The sequence below is a fragment of the Acinonyx jubatus genome, chromosome D3 (genome assembly GCF_027475565.1).
Source record: "Acinonyx jubatus isolate Ajub_Pintada_27869175 chromosome D3, VMU_Ajub_asm_v1.0, whole genome shotgun sequence".
Lineage (NCBI taxonomy): Eukaryota > Metazoa > Chordata > Mammalia > Carnivora > Felidae > Acinonyx > Acinonyx jubatus.
This window is the reverse complement of record NC_069392.1, coordinates 2967503-2991927: the sequence shown is the minus strand read 5'-3', so window position 1 is coordinate 2991927 and position 24425 is coordinate 2967503. Positions and strand designations below refer to the sequence as shown.

Sequence of the window (24425 nt, the reverse complement as noted above, 5' to 3'; positions counted from 1 at the left end):
ACATTTGCCCTGTCGAGCAAAAAAAAAAAAAATCAGAATTTCGGAAAGCCACCACGCGGTCGACAGCTTCCCTGGTCATGTTAACACGAGACTCTCCTGCTCATGTTAACACATGAGATTTTTGTTTCGATGTTGTGTCACGAAATGCCTCAACATTCGGAAGATCTGCACCGCTCAGGGAATCCGGTCTTTTTCAGATGACGGAGGTGTGGCGAGTGACATAGTCGTGCACAGGTGAAGTAGCCGTCCAGAATGCAAGATGGACCCACGGACTTTACTGGAACAGAGCATGATACGATTTCAGGTTCCTTTAGGACATTCCCATTGGTTGAGTTTTGGTGCAAGCATCTGAGAATAATGCTTGCAGTGATCTGAAAGGCCCCCCCTTTCCAGAGACCTCTCAGGGAGATGCTGAATTTCTTCACATTTCTTCACATACCTGAGTCCAAACAGCATCCTCAAACAGGTCCAACGGAGCAGCAGATCTGGGACCCCGCCTGTCTTCTGTTAAGCCAGACAGGAAAGGAAGCTTCTACCTGTTGAAGCGTATGTTCCTGGTCTGTGAATCTGTAGCCCTCCCCCCCCACCCCCCCCAAGCTTCTCCATCTCCAATGTCACCTCTGTCCGTTGACCCTAAGTATAGATGTGTTCACTTACTGTACGTGTTAATTTTTGTTACGTAACAAGCCACACCAAACATAGCGCCTTAGATCAAACACTTGTTATTTATTCTTTGCGTTGCCTGGGTCAGCTCAGCCAGGCTGGGTAGTCTGGGGTGGCCACCTTGCTAACACGGCTGGGGTCTTCGCTAGGATGGTGGGGACAACTGAGGCCTCTCCCCCCCCTGGTCTGCTGTCCCCCATGAGGCTCCGCAGCAGGAGAGAGCAGGCACCGGTGTGAAAGCTTTCAACCTGATGCTTGCCTAATGTTTGGCCAAAGCAAGTCAAGGAGTGGAGATAGAGTCTGCCTCATAATGGGAGGGGCTTCAAGGACATGGACACAAGGAAGGATGCACTTAGCGCCGGTCTGCTCCTTTGCCCTATGTGGTTGTGAGCTCCCTGAGGACGGGGACAAAGTATGGGTCGCTAGTGCGTCCCCAGAGGGGTCACACCTCCTCGTGTTCAGTACACGCTTGTTGAATTGGATTTACCAAGGAAGGTCCCTGCTTGAGAACTTCTTAATGTAGAGATTTCCACACACAAGCAAAAGCAGCAGGAATGGAAGAGTGAACTCCCATCACCTGCCACCTGCTTACACCCTTCAGTGCTTACTTAATCTACCGTCATTCTTCCCGCTCGCACACACACACACACACACACATGCGTGTGCCCGCACACATACATACACGCGCACATGCACAGTCACAGACACACTCACACACACATACATGTGCCCGCACACATACATACACACACGCGCACATGCACAAAGTCACACACACACTCACACACACATGCATGTGCCTGCACACATACATACACACACGCGCACATGCACAGTCACACTCTCACGCACACGCTCTCACACACATGCATGCACACACACGCACACACTTATTTTCTGGAATATTAAAAAAAATCACGCCATTTCACCCGCAAATATGTGCCATTTTACCTACAAATGCACTTTGATAATGATTTTTTTTAAACCTACGTACCACGTTCTGGACAAATTTTTGTGTGGGAAGACCGTGGGAAGCATGTAAGGAAGGAGTAAAGCGGGACTCGAGAATATTAACGTGATTTAAGATTTTTATCAACAAATTCTGGACGAGCTCGACTGAAGGAGCTTGGATGGGGAAAGGAAGGAGAACGAAATGGGAGCCCCAGGCACGCTGAATCTGAGACAGATATGGGACTCAGTCGTAAATATCCGGAGCGTCGCCGCGGCATGAGGCTGTCCCAGGGAAGAGGGCGCAGCTGGAGATACAGAGCCGGGAGTCACCGGTGTCACAGTGATAACTGACACGTGGGACAGTTACTCTTACGTGGGTCCAATTTCCTACGTGGTGAGGGCCGCACCGGATGCACAGAGCCGCCACGGTCTGGGTGGGTGTGGCAGTAGGGGTGACGATGCCCCAGAGGTGCCCGTAGAAGGGCCAGCTTATGACTGGGAGCTCACCTGAGACCACTCGCGTTCTCAAACGGAGGTGGCCACACCAGAGGGACTGTAATCCCAGGTCAGTGGTCTTTGTTTTCAGAAGAGGCTCTTGCAAGTAGCATAACAAAGCTTGTTTTGTTTTGTTTTTTAAACCAAACAGGAAGCAAATGTTCAGTCTGGGGTGATGATGTAAGAGACCGTATATACTAAAGAAAGGAGGCATCTCGTTTTAGAGTTTAAAGTGGTGGCGGTTAGTTATTAAATTCGAACATGAACCTGTGTTTTTAATACAGTGTTTTGTGCTATTTTTGGTGGATGATTTTGCAGTAAAGTTCCGCTCAATGCTTCATCTGATCAGTTTTTACAGATAAAAAAAAAGACCTATAAATAATGTAAAGCTTCATTACTCAGCTGCGTTTGTATAATTATTTTAGATGGATTTTTGTAGACAGATGATTTTTTACTTAGGTCTTCTGAACAGAGATACGGTTTTTGAGTAATGACATTTGACTCTTCATTATTGAATTGCCAGCTTTTGTTTTTAATTTTGTGTCCCTTTGTTTCGGGAGCAGGCTCGACTCAGGTTGTTGTTTACTGCATCCTACCTAATTATTATGAAACCGGAATCAAATTCCGATAGTCTCAGATTAGAAAGATGTGTGGCGTTTGCGTCTGATTGCACAGAACTCACTGACCGTCATTCTGCTCGTGGTTGTGGTTTATTCTTGTGGCTGCTCTTTATCAGGCTCAAATCGGCCCAAACAAAGAGCCATGTAGGGCCAAGGTGCCATTGCCTTCTTCCCCGTGGAGTCCAATCATTCCACCTCCTGGTCATTGACCTGAGACAGTGTGCATGGAGCATTAGCCACCCAGGGAGCTACCCAAGTTGAGGGTCCAACATTTTTATTGGAGCTTCATTCTGTAGGTTTGGGTGGTTGACAGCTCATGTGCAGGAATCCAGTGTTCAAAGGGGACAGATGCCACTTGACTCCAAGTTCCCACCCTAAATGACCCGGTTGGTCTTTGTGGCATGGCCGGCCCCCACCCTGAGCCCATTGGTTGTGACTGGCCCTGCCCTAAACAAAGACACTCCTATCATGTATCATGTAGATTATCTCCCAGAGGTCACAGGCAAAGGCCAAGCTCTTTATTGTACATCGTCTAGCTCCAAAATCTTATTATTTCAGCATGTCATCAATATAAAAATGACGAATGAGATAGTTCACTTTTTTCCTGGTTTGTTTTTGTACTGTCTTCAAACCTCATCGCGCCTTATACACTTAGGGCACATCTCCGTTCAGAGCAGCCCTTGTTCAAGGGTGCCCTGGTCTCCTGTGTCTGGTGGCTGGTTGGTCAGCCCAGCCCTGTACATACAAGTGGGGGATGAGCTTTTTCAAGATTGCGAAGACACACTCTCGCACAGCATTGGGGAGTGGGAGATATCTTAACGGAAATGTATCCAGAACGGGTGTATTTTGCCAGCCCCGGGTCCCTTCCCGCCCTCTGGGAAAGCCAGGGTACTACTTTGGAGGCTGTTTATGGTCCCCTATCTATCTCTGGCTGACTACACAGATTAGTTGGATTGGATTTCAATAAAGATGATTTTATTTTATCTCTTTTAATTGGAAATGCCTTTGTTTGGGTTCATCATTATTTTTTAGTGTTGTTTAAATCACCCTTAACGTGACAACGTGCCTACTTTGTGAAGGGCACACTCCCAGCGGGCTCTTTACCGGGTCTGCACGCTGTGTCGTTAATATTTATCACACAAGTTCAACGCCGGTTGTGTTTTGGGAAAACGCTGCTCTGTTGGTTTGTGAAATTATAACCTTGATGTGGCGTTTTTAGGAATTTGAATCACTACCCATCTCTAACTTTGATGTGTGCCTTATGGAAACGTAAAGCTAATCTATACAGAACGTTGGTTTCTTATTACTGTATGTAATACACATTTCAGCATGCAAATTTGGTTTAAAAGTGAAGGATGCTTTCTCTAAATTCACCAGACTTTCACCAGAAAGTGTGACTATTTCACAGAAAGAAAGAAAGAAAGAAAGAAAGAAAGAAAGAAAGAAAAAAGGAAGGAAGGAAGGAAGGAAGGAAGGAAGGAAGGAAGGAAGGAAGGAAGAAAATTAGGTATACATCTTAATGGAAGTTTTTTCTCTCCACGGAAGCAGTGATCGTGGGTTTAATATGTTTCCGTTGGGTCCAAAACCCCACAGGCTTACAGAAAATTCAACTGCACTCTTGACCCACTTTCTCTAAGAAGTTCTCTGCTGAAAGGACTTTCTCCAAATTCAAATATTTATAAGCTGTTTTGTAAACATCTTGAGTTTGAATAAATATTGCTTGAAGTGGTTATTGAATTCAAAAAACCACAATGATAACCAAAATGGCCCATGTGACTCTCTGCTGAGGTTAGCACTGAGCTAAGCCTTCTGGTGTCTTGACATTTTGGAGTTTTTTGTTTTTTTTAGTTTGGAGACTGTGCGTCACTGCCTGCTGGGGCTTACCATTCTGTGGCTCGCCTCGGCACTCATTAAAGAAAAATAACTTTCTCGAAGCAGTTTAGGTATAGGCAATACGTAGAGTGTACTTTTACTTTCAGTGTGTGCGTATACTCATCAAAATTCTTTTGGAAATTGCAATGCAGAAAGCAAGACAGATTTCGTGGGCTGTCACCTGTGCAGCTGGCAGGACAGGTGAGCTCACTAAGCCAATGGAGGTGCTCCCTCGTGCCCGCCCGTCTGAATGAGCCGCGTGTGAACTAATTGCTGACCTATGTACTGAATGCATGTTGTCCTGTGAACGCTTTCTCGCCTTCTTCCCGCATGGTCCACTGCTCTGTACCTGATTATCTCTGAAAATCACACCGGCAGCCGCAGGAGCCATGCAGACCACAGCTTTTGTTACGGTTCCTACTGTCATGGAAACTCAAAATCATTCCCCTCGTCAGTTTCGTCCTTAGACGCCCTCCCTACTTGTATGTGGCCCTCCCTGCAAATACCCTGTAACAGAAACTCCAGGGACTGATCACACCCTAGGAAGCTAATCGTTTTTAATAACTTCCATTAAGATTGGCTTTCCTCAGAGATTTCTCGATAGAAATGCAAATGTTCTTTGCATTTTTCTTCCCCAAATGAGATCCCTGGGAATTGGAAAGTTTTAATGTAACTCAAAGAATGGAAAAGTCATCAGTTCCAGAGCGTAGACCGCCCCGCCCGGCACCTTTTACACGATCATGACCTGGGGCTCAGACATCTGGAATGATCAGAAGTGCTGAGAATTCCTCAAATCACCAAGGAACAGAAAGGCCGGGGAAGCTTTTGAATCACATCAACGATTCCCAGTAAATCTATTTACTCCATAGATTTAACTGTTGTTGCTGTTGTTCTTGTTGTTGTTGTTTTTTAAGACATCTTCCTTCAGGTTTTCCTGTTGGCGTTTCTATTTCCTGTGCTGCCAGTTAGCTTTGGATCCCACGGGACTGGATCCCGATCCAGTCTTCATTCAGAGATATTCCTCACCCCATTCATGAATCCTTTCTTTTCTTGAAAAATCTCTCTTTGTCTGGTTCAGTTGCAAGAGCTCAGTGAAAAGGCTGTGCCCCATCTATCTTCTTTCCTTGCTTAAAAACTGATTTCCAAGGGAAAGCGTAGGGAGAAAGGAAGAGAACCACATTCCCTGAAAAGAGCCCAAGTCCTATGCGTTTTTGTTTTTATTTTTTTTTAACATAGGTATACTTTGAAGCTTTCCACTTATGAGCCATGAGTTTTGTAACTCTCTGAAAAGCACTTTTAACGAAGCCATCGTCAAAAGTCACGTTGTAATTTCAAAGTAAAAATCATTATTTCGTCACAGAGCCTGTGCGTATATTTCAAAAATAATACTTGCTGTGGTTTCTACTTGCAGAGAGCTTGATTTCAGAAGGTTATGTAAATCAAAAAACAGGGGTTTGTTGTCGCTGCCTGTTATTCCATTATAAAAAGGCATCAGTTACCGTTTGGACCTGCTAGAAAGCCAGGTGTATTTGTAAGTATCTATCCGACGGGACACTGGCTTTTTATACCTAGTAATGGGCCAAATTAAGTAATGGTTTCTCATAGACACTTCCCCACCCCCTACATGCACACACGCTCACACACAGTCTTCTTTTTCATTTCCTGCATCAATGAGCTAATCTTGCAAGGGAAGTGATATACAAGGATTTTGACTCTTGTGCTACTTCAAGGCAAGAGAAACAATAATAAATATTGAGAAAAGAAAGCTAATTTGTACTTAGAGCATTTTAATATAGATAATGTTTTTCAAAATCAATATAAGCCAGTTGGCTTTTGCCAGATTTCTTTTATTACAGAGATTAAAAATAACCCAGGTCCAGATTTTATATATATATATATATATATATATATATATATATATATAGTAACTGCATTTTCTCGACTTGCTAGGATGAGATCTTAAAATACCATTCATAACATGTTTTAAACATCTATATAGGACTTGATACTTATTTTCTCATGGTCTAGTAGATTTAGGGGAAATAATGCTCAGATATATGCCAAGACCAGCAGATAGATCCAGAAGTTTCCACACAGAGTCCATTCATTCTGCTTATGGAGTTTGGATAGCAGTTTAATTAATTTTTGTTTGTGTCAGATGGAATTTTCTTGAAGGCAGCATTTTGGGCCTATGCATTTCTACAGTAGATGGAGCGTATTTCCAATGAAAACAGCGGCAAGGCAAAAACCCTATTTTGCCTTCCCTCGATTAATCAAATCTATGTAGAATTATATTGAATCTGTTTTTGTCAAACGCTGGTGTTCATGTTAATGTTCAAATGCCAGGCTGGTCTGTGTTTGCCAGTGTGTTAGCCTCGCTTTCCGAGCCAAGGTTTTAGACTTGGGGCTGGCCGAAGGCACCCACAGGCAACTCCATACTCCAGTAAAAGTCTCTCCAGCCTTCCAGTGAAATTATAATTACACAAAAGGAGTATTTTAGCGCTCGGAACTTCTATTTCTAATTTCAAATTGTTGCTAGTAGCCATTTTTTTCCATTAAAGTTAACTTTTTTTTTTTTTTAACTGGTAGGGAGGAGAATTTTTTAAACTTTTTTTAATGGTTTATTATTTTAAGGGCATTTTATTTTATTTTATTTTAAAATTTTTTTAATGTTTATTTTTTGAGGGGGGCAGAGAGAGACAGTGTGTGAGTCGGGGGCAGGGGGAGAAAGAGAGAGAGGGAGACACAGAATCCGAAGCAGGCTCCAGGCTCCAAGCTGTCAGCACAGAGCCCGATGCGGGGCTCGAACTCACGAACCGTGAGATCAAGACCTGAGCCGAAGCCGGACACTCAACTGACTGAGCCGCCCAGACGCTGCTTAGGGGCTTTTTAAAAGGGGGGTTCCTCCCTGCTTTATGGAGAATTGAGGATGGTCCAGGCTTTTGAGGTCTTGGGTGCTTCTAAGGATTCGATAGAAAACGTTAACATTCAGGACCAAAGCAAAGAGCACCAAGTCTCCTGGCTGTGTACCGAGTTGCATTCAGCTCCCTGGAGACGGCGGGATGCTGTGCCTCCCACCCCCTTCCCATCCACCGTGTTGAAGGCAGGGTCACCCCCTTCTCCCTGTCCACTGGCCTCCTTGGTGGGACCGCTTCGGCATCGGCTAGTTTTCCAAACCTAGAACTGATTGAAGGTGTGGGTGGAAGTGGGTCTGCACCCACGTGCACCAGCACGGGCTCCACGTCACCTTGGGGGTGACAGCATGCAGGCGGGGGGAACACCATTCCTGAGCTGGGCTGGTCCCCTCACACACCGGTGGGATGCGTAGGTCTCATGACAAACCGGTAAAGACCTTACCTTCCCATCACGTTCTAAACAGCCATTGGCGCCTATGTGACCCCACAGCCTTCCGCGCTTTGTGTCGAAACTCGATTTTAAAAGTATTTAAGCCACCGATGCCAAATGAGTTTAGGAAATGGATTCTTTTTCTCTCTAGTAGTTTTCTGAAGGTCCACCAGAAAACACCGCCAGGAGTAGTAAGTTTATATCTTGGTACAAACGTGCTCCGTCATGCAAAGTGCCACCTGGTCCAAGTCAGAGAGGCACTCGGGGAGGGTCCTTACAGTGTCCTGGAGACCAGTCCTTCCCTCGCCTTGAAGAATCTGCCCCCACCCCACCCCCCCACCGTGCCTGTTTTCCTGTTTCTCAACATACTGGATGTGCTTCTCCCCTCCCCTCACGACCCTCCCTTCCCCCCTTCTCTGATCTTCTCCACAGGTGGGGGCTGGGGAGTGTATTGCTTCCATTCAAGGATATGTGTCCCCAAACCGCTAGGGCACAAGGTAGACAGATACCACACGGGCTCTGCCGCTGGCTTGTTCTGTGTCTGACCTTCAGTAACTTTTCTACTAACGTCGTAACTAGAAAATTGTGATAACACACTGCGCCTAATTTAAGGGACCTCTTTCTTTGTGCTTCTGACCTTAAAGATGCTGTGTTTTAATGGGCTAACCCCATTAAAGGCAGAAGGTAGTCTGCTTTTAGAAAGTAACTAGTGAGCATCTGTGTGGATGATCCTTTGTGATGTTTCCAAGGCGATTTTTTTAATGGCCTTCCTTTTACTTCTAAAAGACACTTGTAATGGGCTATCTGATTTACTCTGTTTTCTCTCTCCTCTCTTTTCAAAAGCCGCATGCTAGGGGTAAGATCTATGTCCAGAGTCAAGGTAAGAATTTTAAAATGTACGTATTTTTAAAACATGAGTCCATTCAGAGACCTGTCCTGAAGTGTTTGTGGATGAATACAGTGTCTTAGACTTACCTAATAATGATTAGTAGAATGGGTATGCTTGGTATTTCCTTACACGAAGATGAAGGACAGACATGAGAGCATTATAAAAGGGTCATTTTAAATGCAGTTCAGTTAACACTTTCCACCAGCAGAAGCACGGTGCGTGCTCTCGATGGCGTGTTTACAACAGGAGACCCGAGTGTGTCTGTTTTAGTTGAGATGAGGGGAAGTGTACCCGCCACTTCCTGCCCTCACCCAATCCCAGCCTTTCAGGAAGCTCTCAGCATCTCCTAAACACAGTGAGGAAACCACTGTCTTATTTTTTTCTAATGTTTATTTATTTATTTTGAGAGAGAGAGAGAGAGCAGGGGAGGGGCAGAGGGAGAGGATCCCAAGCAGGCTCCGCACTGTCAGCACAGAGCCCTACACGGGGCTCGAACTCGTATACCGTGAGATCGTGACGCGAGCCGAAATCAAGAGTCAGACGCTCAACCCACAGAGCCACCCAGGCGCCTGAAAGCGCTGTATTATTGTTTACACAACAGAAATCACAGAAAGAAGTGGTTCCAAAGAACGTGTAGCTGCAAGCTTAGGTCAGCACAGGTGTTGCGGCCAAGGCCATGAGTTCTAGTTTCGTGAGGAGTTTTCCAAGGTGCTGAGCCCCAGAGGGGCCCGGGGCCCCCAGATCCCACCTCAGCTGCACGGTATAAATCCTCTAGGGGGTTCGGTGATATCTGTAGCAGAAGAATCACTTATCAAATAAACCCTTTCTTGGAACTCCCACTTTAAAAAGGATGCCGTGACTCAGTATGTACAGAAGGCGTGTGAGTGTCAGGGCAGGTGCGGGGTTAACACCTCCCTGTTCCTCCGTCGTGGCCTGATTTATAGCCGGGGAGCACATGGGTGCACCAAGAAAACACGGCTTTGAAGCACACATGGGTTTGGACGCAGCCTCTACCCCCTACGCCCTGAGTCGCTGTGAACACCGTTTGAACCTTAGTTTCCATGAACCTTAGTTTCCAGCCGGATAAACCGGAGGGGTCAGTCTGCCTGGCAAGGCTTTAAGGGTTTCCAGGAGTGCGTGGGCGCCTGTGCCCAGGGCAGGCATGTGTGCATGCTCATTAAGTAGGACAAAACTGAGTAAATCTGCATAGCTCAGGGCAGATGACAGTCTCACAGGTACATTGCAGACAGGGTTACATGACTTAACTTACATTTCATAAAATGTCAGATTTTCCCCGTTACAAAGATAAGCTGTTAAGCGTTGCCTCTGAATTTTCTACATCTTAATATGTGCAACTCAGAGAATGTTAAACTTAAATCCATCCGAGGCGATGATACAGGTAACAGGATGTATGATTTGGAGAGGGTTGAGATCAGGAATTTTAGATTAAGAGGTAATTGCTACAGGGGGGCTGTGTTTTAGAGGCCCGTAACTTGCATGCATTTTTTAGGGACTCGCGTTTTCCATGACCTGGCGATTGTCCCACCCAGTAACAGATGGTGAGGTTGAGGGGGTGCACCTTTTCTAGTTGGGGACCCGTGAGCTCCCATGCTGGAGGGATGAACAGGTGTTCACGAAGCACTCAGAACGTTGAGTTCTTTGTAAGAACCACGCATGAGACCATTATGTAAACATCAGCACAAAATAGCTGGTTACTTCTCATCATCACGAACTTTCTTTCTCTTTCCCAGGAATCGTGACAGGACCAAACTCTGCCTTTAACTGGAACACCTTTCTTCACCAGTCAGGTGAGAGATGAATTTTCTTACATGAGTTTGACTGGAGTGCATCTTGTCACTGGCGTCGGGTACATGGTATGCTCACGTGGCTTTGGAAAAGAGGCCCGAAGAAAGGGGCTTCCTCAGGTCAAAGAAGTCTACGGTTTTAGGTGAACAAGGGAAGGAGGTAGCAGGAATGGGAGCCAGACAGGATTAGGACAAACGTGGCTTCTCTCCGTTTCCAGAGACGTCATTAGTGGTCTCATCCTTGGGAGAGCAGGAGGAAGCACGGGTTTGTAGGAGGATTTTTTAAATCTGTTCTGGGTTCAGATCTTCTATTAGATACATGTATATACGGGGGCACCTGGGTGGCTCAGTGGGTTAAGTGTCCGACTCTTGATTTTGGCTCAGGTCATGATCTCACCGTTCATGAGATCAAGTCCCACATCCAACACTATGCCAACAGCACGAAGCCTGCTTGGGATTCTCTCTCTCTCTCTCTCTCTCTCTCTCTCTCTCTGTCCCTCCTCTGCTCACGTGCTCTCTTTCAAAATAAGTAAACTAAAAAAAAAAAAGAAGGTACATGTATATATGTGAATATTTTCTCCTATTGCCTATGGTTTACCTTTTCATTTTCTCCTAGCTCACCCATTTTTATTTAATGGTTAATTAGCACAGTTTGAGCCCTAAGAAACCTTTGCCTGTTCACAGTTCACAGAGATATTTCCCCTATTTCTTTTCCTCCAGAGGAGGAAGTGTTTTAGTGTTTTGGCTCTTTCATTAGGATCATAATCCATCTGAAATTAATTTTTAATGGACTGAGCCACCCAGGCCCTTCCATCTGAAGTTAATTTTTGTTGTTGTTGTTTTTAAATTTTTTAAATGTTTATTTATTTTTGAGAGAGACAGAGACACATTGTGAGTGGGTTAGGGGCAGAGAGAGAGGGAGACACAGAATCCGAAGCGGGCTCCAGGCTCCGAGCTGTCGGCACAGAGCCCGACGCGGGGCTTGAACTCATGAGCTGTGAGATCATGACCTGAGCCGAAGTCGGACACTCAACCGACGGAGCCACCCAGGTGCCCCTGAAGTTCATTTTCATGTGTGGTGTGAGATAGGGAGGAAATTCATTTCTTTCTGAAAGTGGTTCTAGTCTCATTCGTTGAAAGTGTTTTTCTTTCTCCATCGAAATGCTTTGCTGAAAATCAGCTTTCCATCTACCAGTGTCCGTTGATCTATGTACGTCTGTCCTTATGCTGATATCACGTTGTCTCCTGCTGTTGGTTTATATAGCATGTCGAGAAATCAGGTAGTGTGAGTCGACAGCTCTGTGTCGGCTAACCTAGGTTTTTTGCATTTCCATATACACTTAATACACCTTGTCAGTCTCTATAAAATCTATAGATCAAGTTAGGGAGAATGGACATCTTAAAAATAATTTGTCTTAAAATCTATGAACATGATATATCTGTCCTCTTATCTAAGTCTCATTTATCGTCATAATGATTTGTACAGGTCTTTATGCCTTTTTAAAAAAAATTATTCTTAGGGATTTTATTATCTTTGTTGCTATTATAAAGGCTTTTTAAGTTTTACTTTTGAATTGTTTGTTGTTAATATGTAAAAACACGATTGAGTTTCGACGTTATATTCTGAAATCTTATGCACTGACTTATTAATTCTAATTACATCATGAGTTTCAATTCCTTTATAGTGTTATTTTGAATTCTGTAAACTTATTTGATCCGTCCCTTCTTAAACTTTTGGATATGTAGTGGCAGAGATGCTAGGATTTCAGTCTTCGTATATTTGCCAAGTTGTTGTCTTTGGAACACCTAAAAACAGAAGCTCTGGGTTAGGTTATGCCCTTAATCAGAGCATCCGTACGTCGTGCGCAACATCTCCTGGAAAGGTAGCATCAGTGTGCATGTCTGTCAGCCATGCTGCGAGGGCGCCATTTTCCCTACACGCGGTGGAAGTAACAGTCTAGCCTTTGTATCTTCCGTATATGGTGGACCCAAGTGCAGTCACAATGTTGAAACAAAACTTTGTCGCACAACATCTTTAAATGTGGAGAGTTTGCTGTCCACAGATGAGGCCCCTAAGTGTATACTATTGGGGACTATCACTCCCCTATAGTCTGACCAACCGGGTAGCTCTGCTCAAGATGTGGGAACAGCTGAATGGACTCACCAAATGCAATGTCAAGTTTCGGAATACTTCTTTTTTAACCTGAACTGCTTCTCCCGAGAGTCAATGGTGGGAGGGGACTGTAGGTGGGGAGCTGACGTCGCAAGCCCACTGGTAACTTCGGAGAAGAGGCTGAAAAGGCAAGACTCCAGGCGCCGTCCGCAGCCAGCATCTGCGTAGCTGGTTTTCGCTCCAAGCACAGCAGACAAAAGCCCACATCCCCCCACGTCAGACCGAACGTCAGACTCAGGTTCCCTTGGAAGAAGAACATTTCCAAGCATTTTATTAGAAACGGTTTTTGAAGTGCATCCATCAACCTCAGGGCCAGCAGCAGGGCCGTCCTCTGCCTCGCGAGTGAACCCTCGCTGTCCCGCGGCTCTGTCACGCCAGCAGGTGTGGGCCATTATTCAGAACCGGTGCGCCCATTTGAAATCGCCTCTTGTGCAGTGACTTCATCATCCATATCTCACGGGACGCCCGTTGTGGTGTGCCTAAGAGTCATAATTCCCAATGGGTGAGAGATTTCTCATCAAGCCCAGAGCCTCATGGCTCATCGTTTCACCGGTCTTCCTACCGAGTGATTAACGGAACAGCCGGGAGACATTCAAGACGCCTCAAGACGGCCCTTCCCGCAGAGACCCGCTTGGCGGCTCCGTCTCGACATGGACAACTACACGCTGTAATTGTGTCCAGGATACACAGCAGAGGCGAGCTCGCTGGGGTCGTGGTAGCTGGCTCTGTCGGATCTTGGCGCAAGGGTGGATGCGGAATTCATCGGCGTCTCCGGGTTTGGTGACCAGGCGTCCAATCTCATTTGTGGAGCCGTTTATCTTTGTCGCAGGTGACTCTGGAGAGAGACTGCCTTCCCCACCCATCCTCAATCGTACCCTGGCCTCCACAGCCCGTGATGGTGATTTGTCACTTCTGCTTTGAGCTTCAGACAGCAAAGACGGAAGAGACGGTGAATTGGACACAGACTGTTAGTGATCAAATACTCACCCTCAGAATCCTTGTGAACTGTGTAACCTTGCAATCAAGGGGAGAGGGTGGGGAAGGGCCTTGGTTAGCAGCCCAGACCCACAGGGGGGTACTCGATTAGTCACCAAAGTGTAGGGTCTTTTTCCTCAGTATCTGATGTCGATTTGATGACGCATCCTTCCTCACGGTATGACACAGGTTTTGCCAAAAATGCTCAGTTCTCTCTCCAAGTCCTAAGTTTCAAATTACTGAAACTTTTGAGTCCAAAACATTGCTTTTATGCTAACCAGATTCCATTTTCCAACAGATCAACTAGGAAAAAATAAAGACTAAAGTAGAAGGGCACCTGGGTGGCTCAATCGGTTAAGCATCCGACTTCGGCTCAGGTCATGATCTCCTAGTTTGTGAGTTTGAGCCCCGCGTCGGGCTCTGTGCTGACAGCTCAGAGCCTGGAGCCTGCTTCGGATTCTGTGTCTCCTTCTCTCTCTGCCCCTCCCCAACTTGTGCTCTCTCTCTCTCTATTAAAAATAAATAAATGTAAAAAAAAAAAAGACTAAAGTAGAATTTTTTCACATGATATTTACAAAAGTTATCCTGATCAGGAAATAAAAGCACAGACCTCAGGTTGGTTACCTTGGAGTTTGTGCATTTGCAGGTACAACTTAAACATTGTTATGGTTCAGTGATGGATGATTCTTGCTTCTCGATGGCAATGACCGACACATCGAAAGTTAGTGATTCTTTGTTGGTCATCAAACCCCAAAACTATGAAACCTTAAATTTGACCGTACCTTCCCAGTGTTCTGTTTCCCATTTTACTCAATTTCTATTGTTAATTTGTTTATTTCATTTTCTGCCTCTCTCCTTTTGTAAACTATACTTCTATTTTCCTGTGTTTCATATGGAGAATTCACGTTACCAGATCCCGCGATATATCCACAGCCTCCAAATCAGATTTTTCAGCTAACATTCACCATGTCTAATGCACTCAACTGAAGTTCTTGGATTCTTTTCTCCTTATAATAACCCATGAGAAAAATACACAGAAGACAGCAGAGAACATGGCTCACTGCGGACTGGGTTTGTGTCGTGGAGTCATCTGACGAATCACTGGGGGGCTGGGCAGTGGGACTGGCACCTAGCCTGCCGGGGCCCATACGGTGCCAGACCGCGAGAGCGACTCACTCTGTTTTGGAGACAAAAATACCACTCTCCAGGAAATGGTAACATCGGAAGGACGGACGTGTAAATCGTGCATTTGTGAGGGATGAGTTCAGACCTTGAGTCACGGTAAACGTGATTGCTCATAGAAAAACAAAGGGAAGAAAACTAAGTGTGGAGTTAAAAGGAAGAAATGAAATCCACTAAAACGTTGCCGAGGCGTCTGCATCACCTCCAGATGTCCACGGGCCAATTTCTTTTAATTCTGTTTTGAAATCTAAGAATGGCCACCGTACATGCCCGTAACCCCGGCCAGGGACACAAGGGGAGTCTGTGCTTCTGTGTGCTGCTTCGGCACATGCTTGTTTGATCATGATTTTCCAGCTGTTATCTTTATGTCTTTGACAATGCTACCGTTGTGTGTGAGAAGCACACAGAAGCTGTTCAAACCCAAAAGCTGCGTCTGCATTTTATTTTTAAAAATCTTGGAAGTCCTAGAATAAAGCAGAGCATTTAGTCCTTTGTCCTGCCGTTGGCTAACTTCATTTCCTAAAGTCTCATGACATTTAATCTCAACCCGGGAAGGAGATGAGGAGAGAGGCAAGAGAATATTAGGTCAGCACTGTGTCCCTCCAGGGTCTGGTGGGTCGGGGCCCTCAAAATCAGTGAGCGAGTTGGGGGCCAGCACATTTAAAACTTGAAATGAGATGAAAGGAATACTTCCATCAGAGTTCCTTGTATGTAATAAGGCTAATATTGTTTGGAACTGTGTGCGTATACAAGCTGTATCAAGTGTATGAGGTCTCAGTACGGTACGTATATCTTACCATAAGTCGTGGAACATTTTGAAGATCAATGTTGCAAACCGTGCGTTGCTCTCTCTCAAGGTCGGCTCCCCAGGCATCTGGGGTTGGGGTCAGGTGGGACCTCTGAGCAGAAGGCCAGCACATCTCCCGAGCCTGCTGTTCCGGGTAGCTAACGTGTGTCACATCCAAACAGAGGAACCCAGCAGGTGTCCACATCTGTGTTTGCCGCAGCGCAAAAATACAGAAGAGAGGGGAGTCTTTTTACCAAGACGTCACATAAGTCCTTAGAATACTGCCGCTTTGGCTGCCGTCTCTGGACGCCATCTTGCCGTGTTTGCTTCGGCATTGTTCCTTTCCTCGGTTCAGTAACACAGGTTCTCTGATTTCCCCCATGTGGGCACTCCATGCTCCTTCTGTCTTCTCTCCTCCTCCTCCTCCTCCTCCTCCTCCTCTTCCTCCTCTTCCTCCCCCCCCTCCCCCCTCCTTCTTTTCTTCTCCTTCGCCTTCTTCTTATCCTATAATTGAATAGATATTCCATGTACATCATGATGATGATGCCCGTGATGTCGCGCCCTGCCCAGTGGGCCACATGTGGAGATACATCACATCAGTTTCTCCCTCACTGGGGATTTTTTAAAAATATAAACTGAGTACATGTTTATGTGTGTGTGTGTGTGTGTGTGTGTGTGCGCGCGCGTACATACCTTGTGCCCTGGGCTAAGGCTTCCTCCCCTAGTTAAGTGGGTGTCCCCTGAGTTTTTCCTTGTACAGCTGTTACCTTTCTGTTGTAATTAATAAATAATTTCCATGAAGGCACTTGTCATTTTTGTCCTCACCACACGTTCACTCTCTGGCTTCAGTGTTCATTGAGGTTCTGGCCTAGTGATGTGATTTATCTTTCTCACACCTGACCTTCCTATCCTTAAAGGTATTTGTCAACTTCATTATTTATTAAAGGGAAGAGCTTGTGTCCTGGCCTCAAACCCCTCCACTCTTGAATTCAGATTCTGCACATAGCTTCTAGCTTCAACTTTTGGTCAAACAAATACTAAACTTTGTATTTTTTTTTAATTTTTTAAGGTTTATTCATTTTTCAGAGACAGAGCATGAGTCGGGGTGGGGCAGAGAGAGAGGGAGACAGAGAATTCGAAGCAGGCTCCGGGCCCTGAGCTGTCAACGCAGAGCCCAACGTGGGGCTTGAACTCACAGACCATGAGAACATGATCTGAGCCAAAGTCAGACGCTTAACCTACTGAGCCACCCAGGTGCCCCTAAGCTTCGTATTTCTAAGCTTAGTCTCAGGGTACTCAGGATATTGGGGAAATATTTTACAAATGCAACATATGTCAATGCAATTGTCAACAGTTACTTTAAAGACTGTGATGTATTTTGAAGGGTTTTCTCAGAGGTACATCCCAACCTTAGCCTCTCAGTAGAGAGTTTTCTGAGACTTGGTCACACACGAGTGTTGTGATTCTCCAGCGTTTGTGATTGTGCGAAGGTGGCATCATTGTGTCTTCTCACAGTCACCCCGATTATATTACTGTCCAAGGTCCGCAAAAGCACAGAGTAACTGAAACTTTTTGTATTAAGTCATGGGGGAAATGAAATGCATGAATGAGAACCCCCCCACCTCGTGATTTTACGTCATCATATGTGTGGAAATGATGAAGTCATAGGTCAGCTTGCACTAATTATACGGGTAATTTCTACTGAGTCACTTACCTGCAGCCCCACATCAACGCACCTCAACATTAAGGGGCTTCAGACACCAGCTGTCTCTCACGATGGAGTGGCTGGCAGCTTGGCCCAGGCCCGGGGAGCGGCACCTGCCGGCTTTACCTGCCTGTGGCTGGGCTCATGCTCCCTTTGCAGTGGGCTGAGGCCCACCAGTCCTGCGTGTGGCCTCCCCGAGTGGGGGTGGTGAGGCGTCTGGCCGCAGAGCCTCATTATTGAGGAGGCCAGATCGGAAGGTAGTGATACTCCAGTGGGCAAGCGAGACTGATGCACGCACCTCCCATGGCTGTGACTCGGAAGTCACTCCCTGTCCTTCCCCTGGGCTCTGCTGGTCGATGCTGTCACCAAGCCAGCCCAGAGCAGAGGGGTGAAGAAGCGGGTTTCGGCTCTCCAGGAGAGGGGCCACGCTGAGACCTAACCCCTTTATATTATGGATTTGTGGGCACATCTGCGTTCAGTGTGGGAACCTATGTGTACACGTGCGGACCCGAGAGCATATGACTATACAAAACCGCATCTTACTGGCATTGTCTCCAGATATTTTCCAGGGCCACATTTCTGTAATAATTACCCCTTCTCACTGCACAGAGGAGTTGTGTCTACTGGGCTGAGCTCCGCTCAGCTTTCCCACCAGGACAAACTATTCCCCGCCGTGTTGTGTGAAGGTTAGAGGTCAGGGCCCCGTGGCTTCTGAGTTCTACCCTCATGGTATCAAGCTGCCCTCTCTTCTCTGAAAACATCTCAACTCCTCTGTTGCAGGGATTAACCAAAGTGCTGATAATTTACACATCTTCCTCCTGGTGTGTGGGCTGAGACAAGTGAAGGACCCTCTCTATCTGGTGGACGCATTCTCAGGTACATCTGGTTTATGGAGCTCTGTTTGGGGGTCTGGCCTTTGCGTTTCCGTCTTTAGGGTTTTGAGTTTTGCTGTCTCTGTGTTTCCACACGAGCAGAACGGCTTCTCGATGGTTACTCTGAAACAACCAGAAAAGGAACCATGCTGCATAGTGACCTCCAGTGCCCTTGGCGTCTGAGGAAATAACAAAAATAGTGAATAATTGCAAGAATAATGTAAATGAATCCAAAAATATTTTACACACGTCAGTTTGTGCGATGCATTTGGACTTTTGTTGCATAGCTTGAGTTAAATGCTTTGGTGCATCCCAAATTCCATGCTGGTTTGCTCAGTGATCACTCCTGGTGGTCCAGTCAGTGGGAGATCTGGACAGTGCATAACGTTCCAAAAGGGAGCATTTTACGTAAAAGCATAAGGTATTCAACATTTACATTTCAAATATAGGAAAACCTTGGTTTGAGAGCATAATTCGTTCCAGAAACATGCTTGTAATCCAAAGCACTTGTCTATCAAAGCAAATTTCCCCATAAGAAATAATGGACACTCAGATGATTCGTTACACAACCCAAACATATTCATATAAAAATGATTACAATACTGTAATATAACACAAAATAATAAAGAAAATACAAAGCATAGAGAAAAATAAACAAATTAACCTGAACTTACTTTTGAAAACTTTCGTGGCTGGTGTGAGGGAGATGAGAGTGGAGGGTTATTTTGTAGGACGACTTTCACAATCACTAACGGAATCACTGCCATCTACTGGCTCCATGGAACCCTTTTCTGCATGGGGGCCATTGAATATGCTCACATGGATGTTGACTTTATTAATAAACTCTTGTCATATTCTGTATTTAATGTAACTGGCAATAAGGTGGCAGAGGAACGGGTCTATATCCGCAGGCAGCCTGACCTGGAATGAAGCAAAGCATTCCTAAGCTCACTCTTGTCTGGAAAAGCAAAGGACTGTCCACAGGTGCTTTGAGGTGACAGAAAATACACCAGTGCCCATTGTGGGCACCTGCTAACATTCTGAAAAATCACTGATTTCTGCCAGACACCACAGCCTGAGACCGAGTGTGGGAGATAATCACCCACAATCCTGCAGAGAAAGAGAGAGAGAACCATTGGCTCAGCTGTGATCATGTGACATTGCACATCATGTATGACTCGTATTGCAAGGCATCGCTCATTTATCAAGTTAAAATTTATTAGAAATGTTTGCTCGTTTTGTGGAACATGTGCAGAACAAGTTACTCACAATCCAGGGTTTTATTTTACATATAATTTGACTGTATGAACGAGAGCCAAATAGTATGAAATAACTCATATTATCACGAACTTAATGTTAAACTTAATAATGTTTTCAGCTGTGACATAAAACCATTAACGTTATTTTTTTTTCTCTTTTTCTTCCCAAGAATGGCATCGAGAAGAGCCTAATGTTTACATGGTGATCGTGGGTCCTGAAGTAAGTTGATGCGCCATACACGTGGCCCTCATCCCTGCTTTCTTCTTTCTACGAATTTCCCAAAAGTAGCCGACATTCCTTTTCTAGCCAAATTTCTTCCTTTTTAAATAACTAGAGTCTGCCTTTTTAAAAATGAAAACCACACCAAGATTATGAGGCTTTGTAAATCTTTACAGCTAGTTTATTGCTACAAAGTCTAGGTCTGTACAGAAACACGGAGGAGTCACGTAAGGAGAAAGTCCCGTGAAGAGAAAGTCTAAGCTGGTGCATAGGCACGCCTTATGTGTGGCCCACATGGTCTCTGAAAGCCCCTGAAACTGCACGACAAACCAACACAGAGCTATTTCTTCAGCCGAGCAGCAGACTAACTGGCTGACTCACATGTAGGAGCCAAGTGGCTTGGAAAACGGCTGTCTGTAAGCACGAGAAAGCCACTCGGCCCGGGGAGATGCTCGTAGCCGTTGTCTGGGGAGTGCAGGCGGGTGGAAGGCCCGGGGGACCCTGCCTCTCATTCCACGAGCCTCTGGGGTATCCGCTTGTCCCCTGGACGGGGACGCAGGTCAAGCAGGTGCTGCTCTGTTCCACACGCAGGTCTGAGTGCTCAGGATTCGGAGACTCTGGGGGGACAACATCTCTTGAGAACGAACCTTGATTTCCTCCAAGCAGCTTGGAAAATGAAGCACGCTTGGTGTTTCAAGCCGGCAGGGGTGTGACACTGTAGGAGCAGCTCCTGTCCTCCGGGGGGCAGCAGACGGCACCTGCCTTGGGAACAGCATCGCCCACTTCCTTTGTCCTGTCTGCCATCCTGGGTTTAGCTGAGCTTGTGACCTCGCCGTGTTCCCCCACTTTATACGACGGGGGCGCCCCTGAGAACCCGATTGAGTGTGGATTCCCACACGACTCCGAGTCCTATCTGTCTTGCAGTGTCCCCGCTGTAGGTTTTCTGGCTCCCTGGGGGCCCACAAGGCACATGGTGGGGGACACACACTTGTCTCGAGGACTTTGGGAAAACAACCCGTCTACCTGGAAAAAGGCTACTTAACCTAATAAATGTATCAAGGGCTAGAATCTGCAACATGGAAAATGAATGGCCCCGTAATCCCTCCACGTGTTTGGTGGAACATGTACTCACACTCATAGGTACACCTGCATATGCACGTTACACGTGCGTATACGGCTGCTCAGTGCCAGCCCGTCAGTGGCAACAAGATTATACCCAGTGACTAATTAATGGTAAGTCCCATAGTGGCAGAGTTGTTTATTATGATTTAAAAAAATGTTTTTTAAATTTTTTTCATGTTTATTTATTTTTGAGAGAGGCAGAGACAGAATGCAAGTGGGTTAGGGGCAGAGAGAAAGGGAGACACAGAATCCAAAGCAGGCCTCAGGCTCCGAGCTGTCAGCACAGAGCCCGACACACTGAACCCACAAGCTGCGAGATCATGACCTGAGCTGAAGTCGGATGCTCAACTGACTGAGCCACCCAGGTGCCCCTGAAGTTAATTTTTTTAAATGTTTATTTATTTTTGAAAGAGAGAGAGAGACAGTGGGAGTGGGGAAGGGGCAGAGAGAGAGGGAGACACAGAATCCGAAGCAGGGTCCAGGCTCTGAGCTGTCAGCACAGAGCCTGACGCAGGGCTCGAACTCATGAACCACAAGATCATGACCTGAGCCCAAATCAGATGCTTAAAGAACTGAGCCACCCAGGCACCCCTATTATGATGATTATTTTAATTCTCTTTCCACCCTTCTGTTTAAAGAGTGTATTTGGAAGAGAAAGTTTTAGTTTGATGCTAAAATCCTTGCTAACCAAGAGAGAAGGCCTCAGGCTCAGACAGAATTTAACGATGTGGCTTTTGTTTTCCACTGTTTCCATTTTCATGGCTACATTCTATTTATGGCGCATGATCCTGGCTTTCCAACTATGAACACTTTCTTTAAAAATAAATGGAATTGGCTTCAAAAAAAGTATTAAATCAGCAGCAGTACAGATGGTATGCAGATAGGACAAATTATGAAAATGCACGTAAGTGGCCGAAGTTGGGGGAACAGTTGTTATAAAGTGCTTGCGTTTGGGTGGAAGAAACATGGGGAAGAAGGCTTGGTGAGCAGAAACGTTTGCCAGCACTGAACAGAAGATGACCCGACTCCTCCAGCAGACCCTTCCTGTGCCGTGTTTCCTGGAAGGAAACCTGTCGGGAGGTGGCCCTCTTGGAATCACATGTGAAGCACCAAGTGCTTGACAGAGACCCCTTTCTAGGAAAGTAGTGACCAGGAGACACAGGAGCTGGTGTGTGTGTGGTGGGGGGAGGGGGGCCATGGTCCTTTCCTGCACCACCCCCCCCTCCGCCCCGGGATCCTCCCCTCAAGCCCCGTCGCCTCCAGGTGAGGGACGCAGTGCCCCTACGTTCTTGAGGCTTCTCAATCCAAAGCCTTTCAGGAGAGACACGGCCATTATTTTGTTGTGTGTACTGAACAGTCAACCGCTATTTCTCACTTCCCAGAGGAAAGATGTCTTTTCTACCATTTGCCTTCGGAACACATCCCTTTCCTCTAACTTTTGCCTGCCTACTTCTGAAAGAACAGTGCACGTCCAGAAATGTGTCTCTTACCCCCTAATTTCAGTGCAGGGAAACTTGTGGGCTCGGGCAGGAGGTCGGACAGCAGAGGGGGGGCACCGAGGGGACAGTGGTTCAGCTGCACGTTTTTGTGCCCAGACCTGCAGGCCCTCTCTGGACTCCCCAGAGGAGCCGCGGGTCCACACGGCCGCCTGGAAATGGGCGTGCAAAGTGTCTATTTTTAAGCGGGTGCTGGGAAGTAACTAAACACACCCATGTGTGCACACACATACACGCACAGAGGCCCTACAACTCGCCCCCTTGTAGTTTCTTTTTATTTCTTTAACTCCTGGAAGGAGGTGACAAGTGGCTTTGCCAAAGGCTGTGACAACTCCGCCTCATGATGAGCTGATTGGACCCGATGTTCCAGGATGAGGGGCTCGGTGGTGGTGCGGAGCCCGGTGAGGCGAAGCTGGGCCACGGTGACGCTGGAGAGCATGTCGCCAGAAGCCTTCTTGATTCCATAAGCTCCAGGGGCCCCTCCTCGCTCTTTCCAAGCTAGCCTGATAAGCCCATGACACCTGGGGACAGGCGCTTGCTTAACGAATGCAGACCCAAGACGAGCCCCCGCCAACTGGACCACCTACCCGGGCCCTGAGGACCGTCTGGTGCGCCAATAGCCCACACACTCCTCTGCTTGCGTGTGCGTGCAGCTCGGAACCCAAAGTGGCGACGGGAGAGGGGAGCCCGGGAAGGGGCACTTCAGGAGGGGTCCTGGGACCCTCGGTGAAGGGTTATGACCTGAGAGTCACTGGCCATAAGTGACTCAGGATTCTAAAGCACCGTTTCCACAAGGCCTTTCCCCGCAGGAAATGGGAAAGCACATCCACTGGGTGCACGTTTGCTGCTCAGCAAAAGCAGGAGCCAGCACGGCAACCTGGAGCTCCGCTAGGGTTCACCCGCCTCCTGCACCGCCGAGGGAGACCACGTCTTCCAGGCCCGAGTCCGCTTAGGGTAACACAGCGCCGCGTCCTGGAGAGGGCCTGCGTGCAGAAGCGAAGGCTTGGGGTCTCTCCAGTTGTACGTGTCTTGGTCCCTTTGGGCGGCTGCGACAGAATCCCACTGGCGCGATGGCGAACCAGCCACAGAAAAGTATTTCTCACGGTCGTGGAGGCTGGAAGCCTGAGAGGAAGGTGCCAGCACGGTCGGGTTCTGGTGCGGCCACTTTCTCCCTGTGTCCTCACGTCAGGGAAGGGGACAAGGACGATCTCCGGGGTCATTTGGGAGACCTGATCCCTATTCCCGAGGGCTCCACCGCCTTGACCCACTCACCTCCCAAAGACCTCACCTCCTGACACCATTGTCTTTGAGAGCCAGGATTTCAATGTATGAATTTGGGGGGCGGGGACACAACACTGAGGCCACAGCAACATATCCCTGTTCATAAAATGTCGTTATCAAATCTAAGGGACAACGAAAGTCACCAACAAAACCTTGATGTGTCACCGAGCAGACAGAATAACTTGAGCTTCTAAATAAGGCCGCGTTGAACCAACGAGTCACAGATTCGTGCAGACAACCTGTCTTCTTGATTCCCTGTGTCCCACAAAAGATATAAAACTGATCTATCGAGACACACATCTCAGATCCTCCAGTGACTCACGCGACTAGCGTCTTGTTTGTTTGCTTCGTGACCAAAACGGGGGGTGGGGATGCTGGTAAGTGCTAAACAGCTAGTTCTCCTGGGGAGCAGGACAGGGGAGCCCTATTGCCTGGAAGCCCGACTGGCCTATTTCCACGGTATAGAAGCTTCTAGCATGGTCAGTTTCAAGTTATCAGGGGAGATGATTCTAAAGAGAGTTGAGATATGTGTGTGTATATGTGGCTGGCGTGGGCAGGAACCAACCCAGCACACGGTAACGTCGTGCCCTGCTCAGGTGCGTGCAAATGCACACACACGTAGGAACACGCACACGCACGGGGGCACATGCACCAGAAACCAGCTTTACTAGACAAAGGTTTCTACGGCTTCATTCAGTTCTGTTCTCCGGTCC

At 46.8% G+C, this 24425-nt stretch overlaps 1 protein-coding gene across 11 annotated transcripts in view; it reads left to right on the top strand.

Moving 5' to 3' along the window:
* GLT1D1 (glycosyltransferase 1 domain containing 1) overlaps positions 1 to 24425 on the top strand; it is a 90917-nt gene that overhangs the window by 38976 nt on the left and 27516 nt on the right. For all 11 annotated transcript variants that reach the window (XM_015085168.3, XM_053206426.1, XM_053206420.1 and 8 more), the window contains 4 exons: positions 8790 to 8826; positions 10587 to 10643; positions 18243 to 18338; positions 19764 to 19813. In XM_015085168.3, the coding sequence (XP_014940654.2) occupies positions 8790 to 8826; positions 10587 to 10643; positions 18243 to 18338; positions 19764 to 19813 (240 nt within the window). The remainder of the gene's footprint in view (positions 1 to 8789; positions 8827 to 10586; positions 10644 to 18242; positions 18339 to 19763; positions 19814 to 24425) is intronic.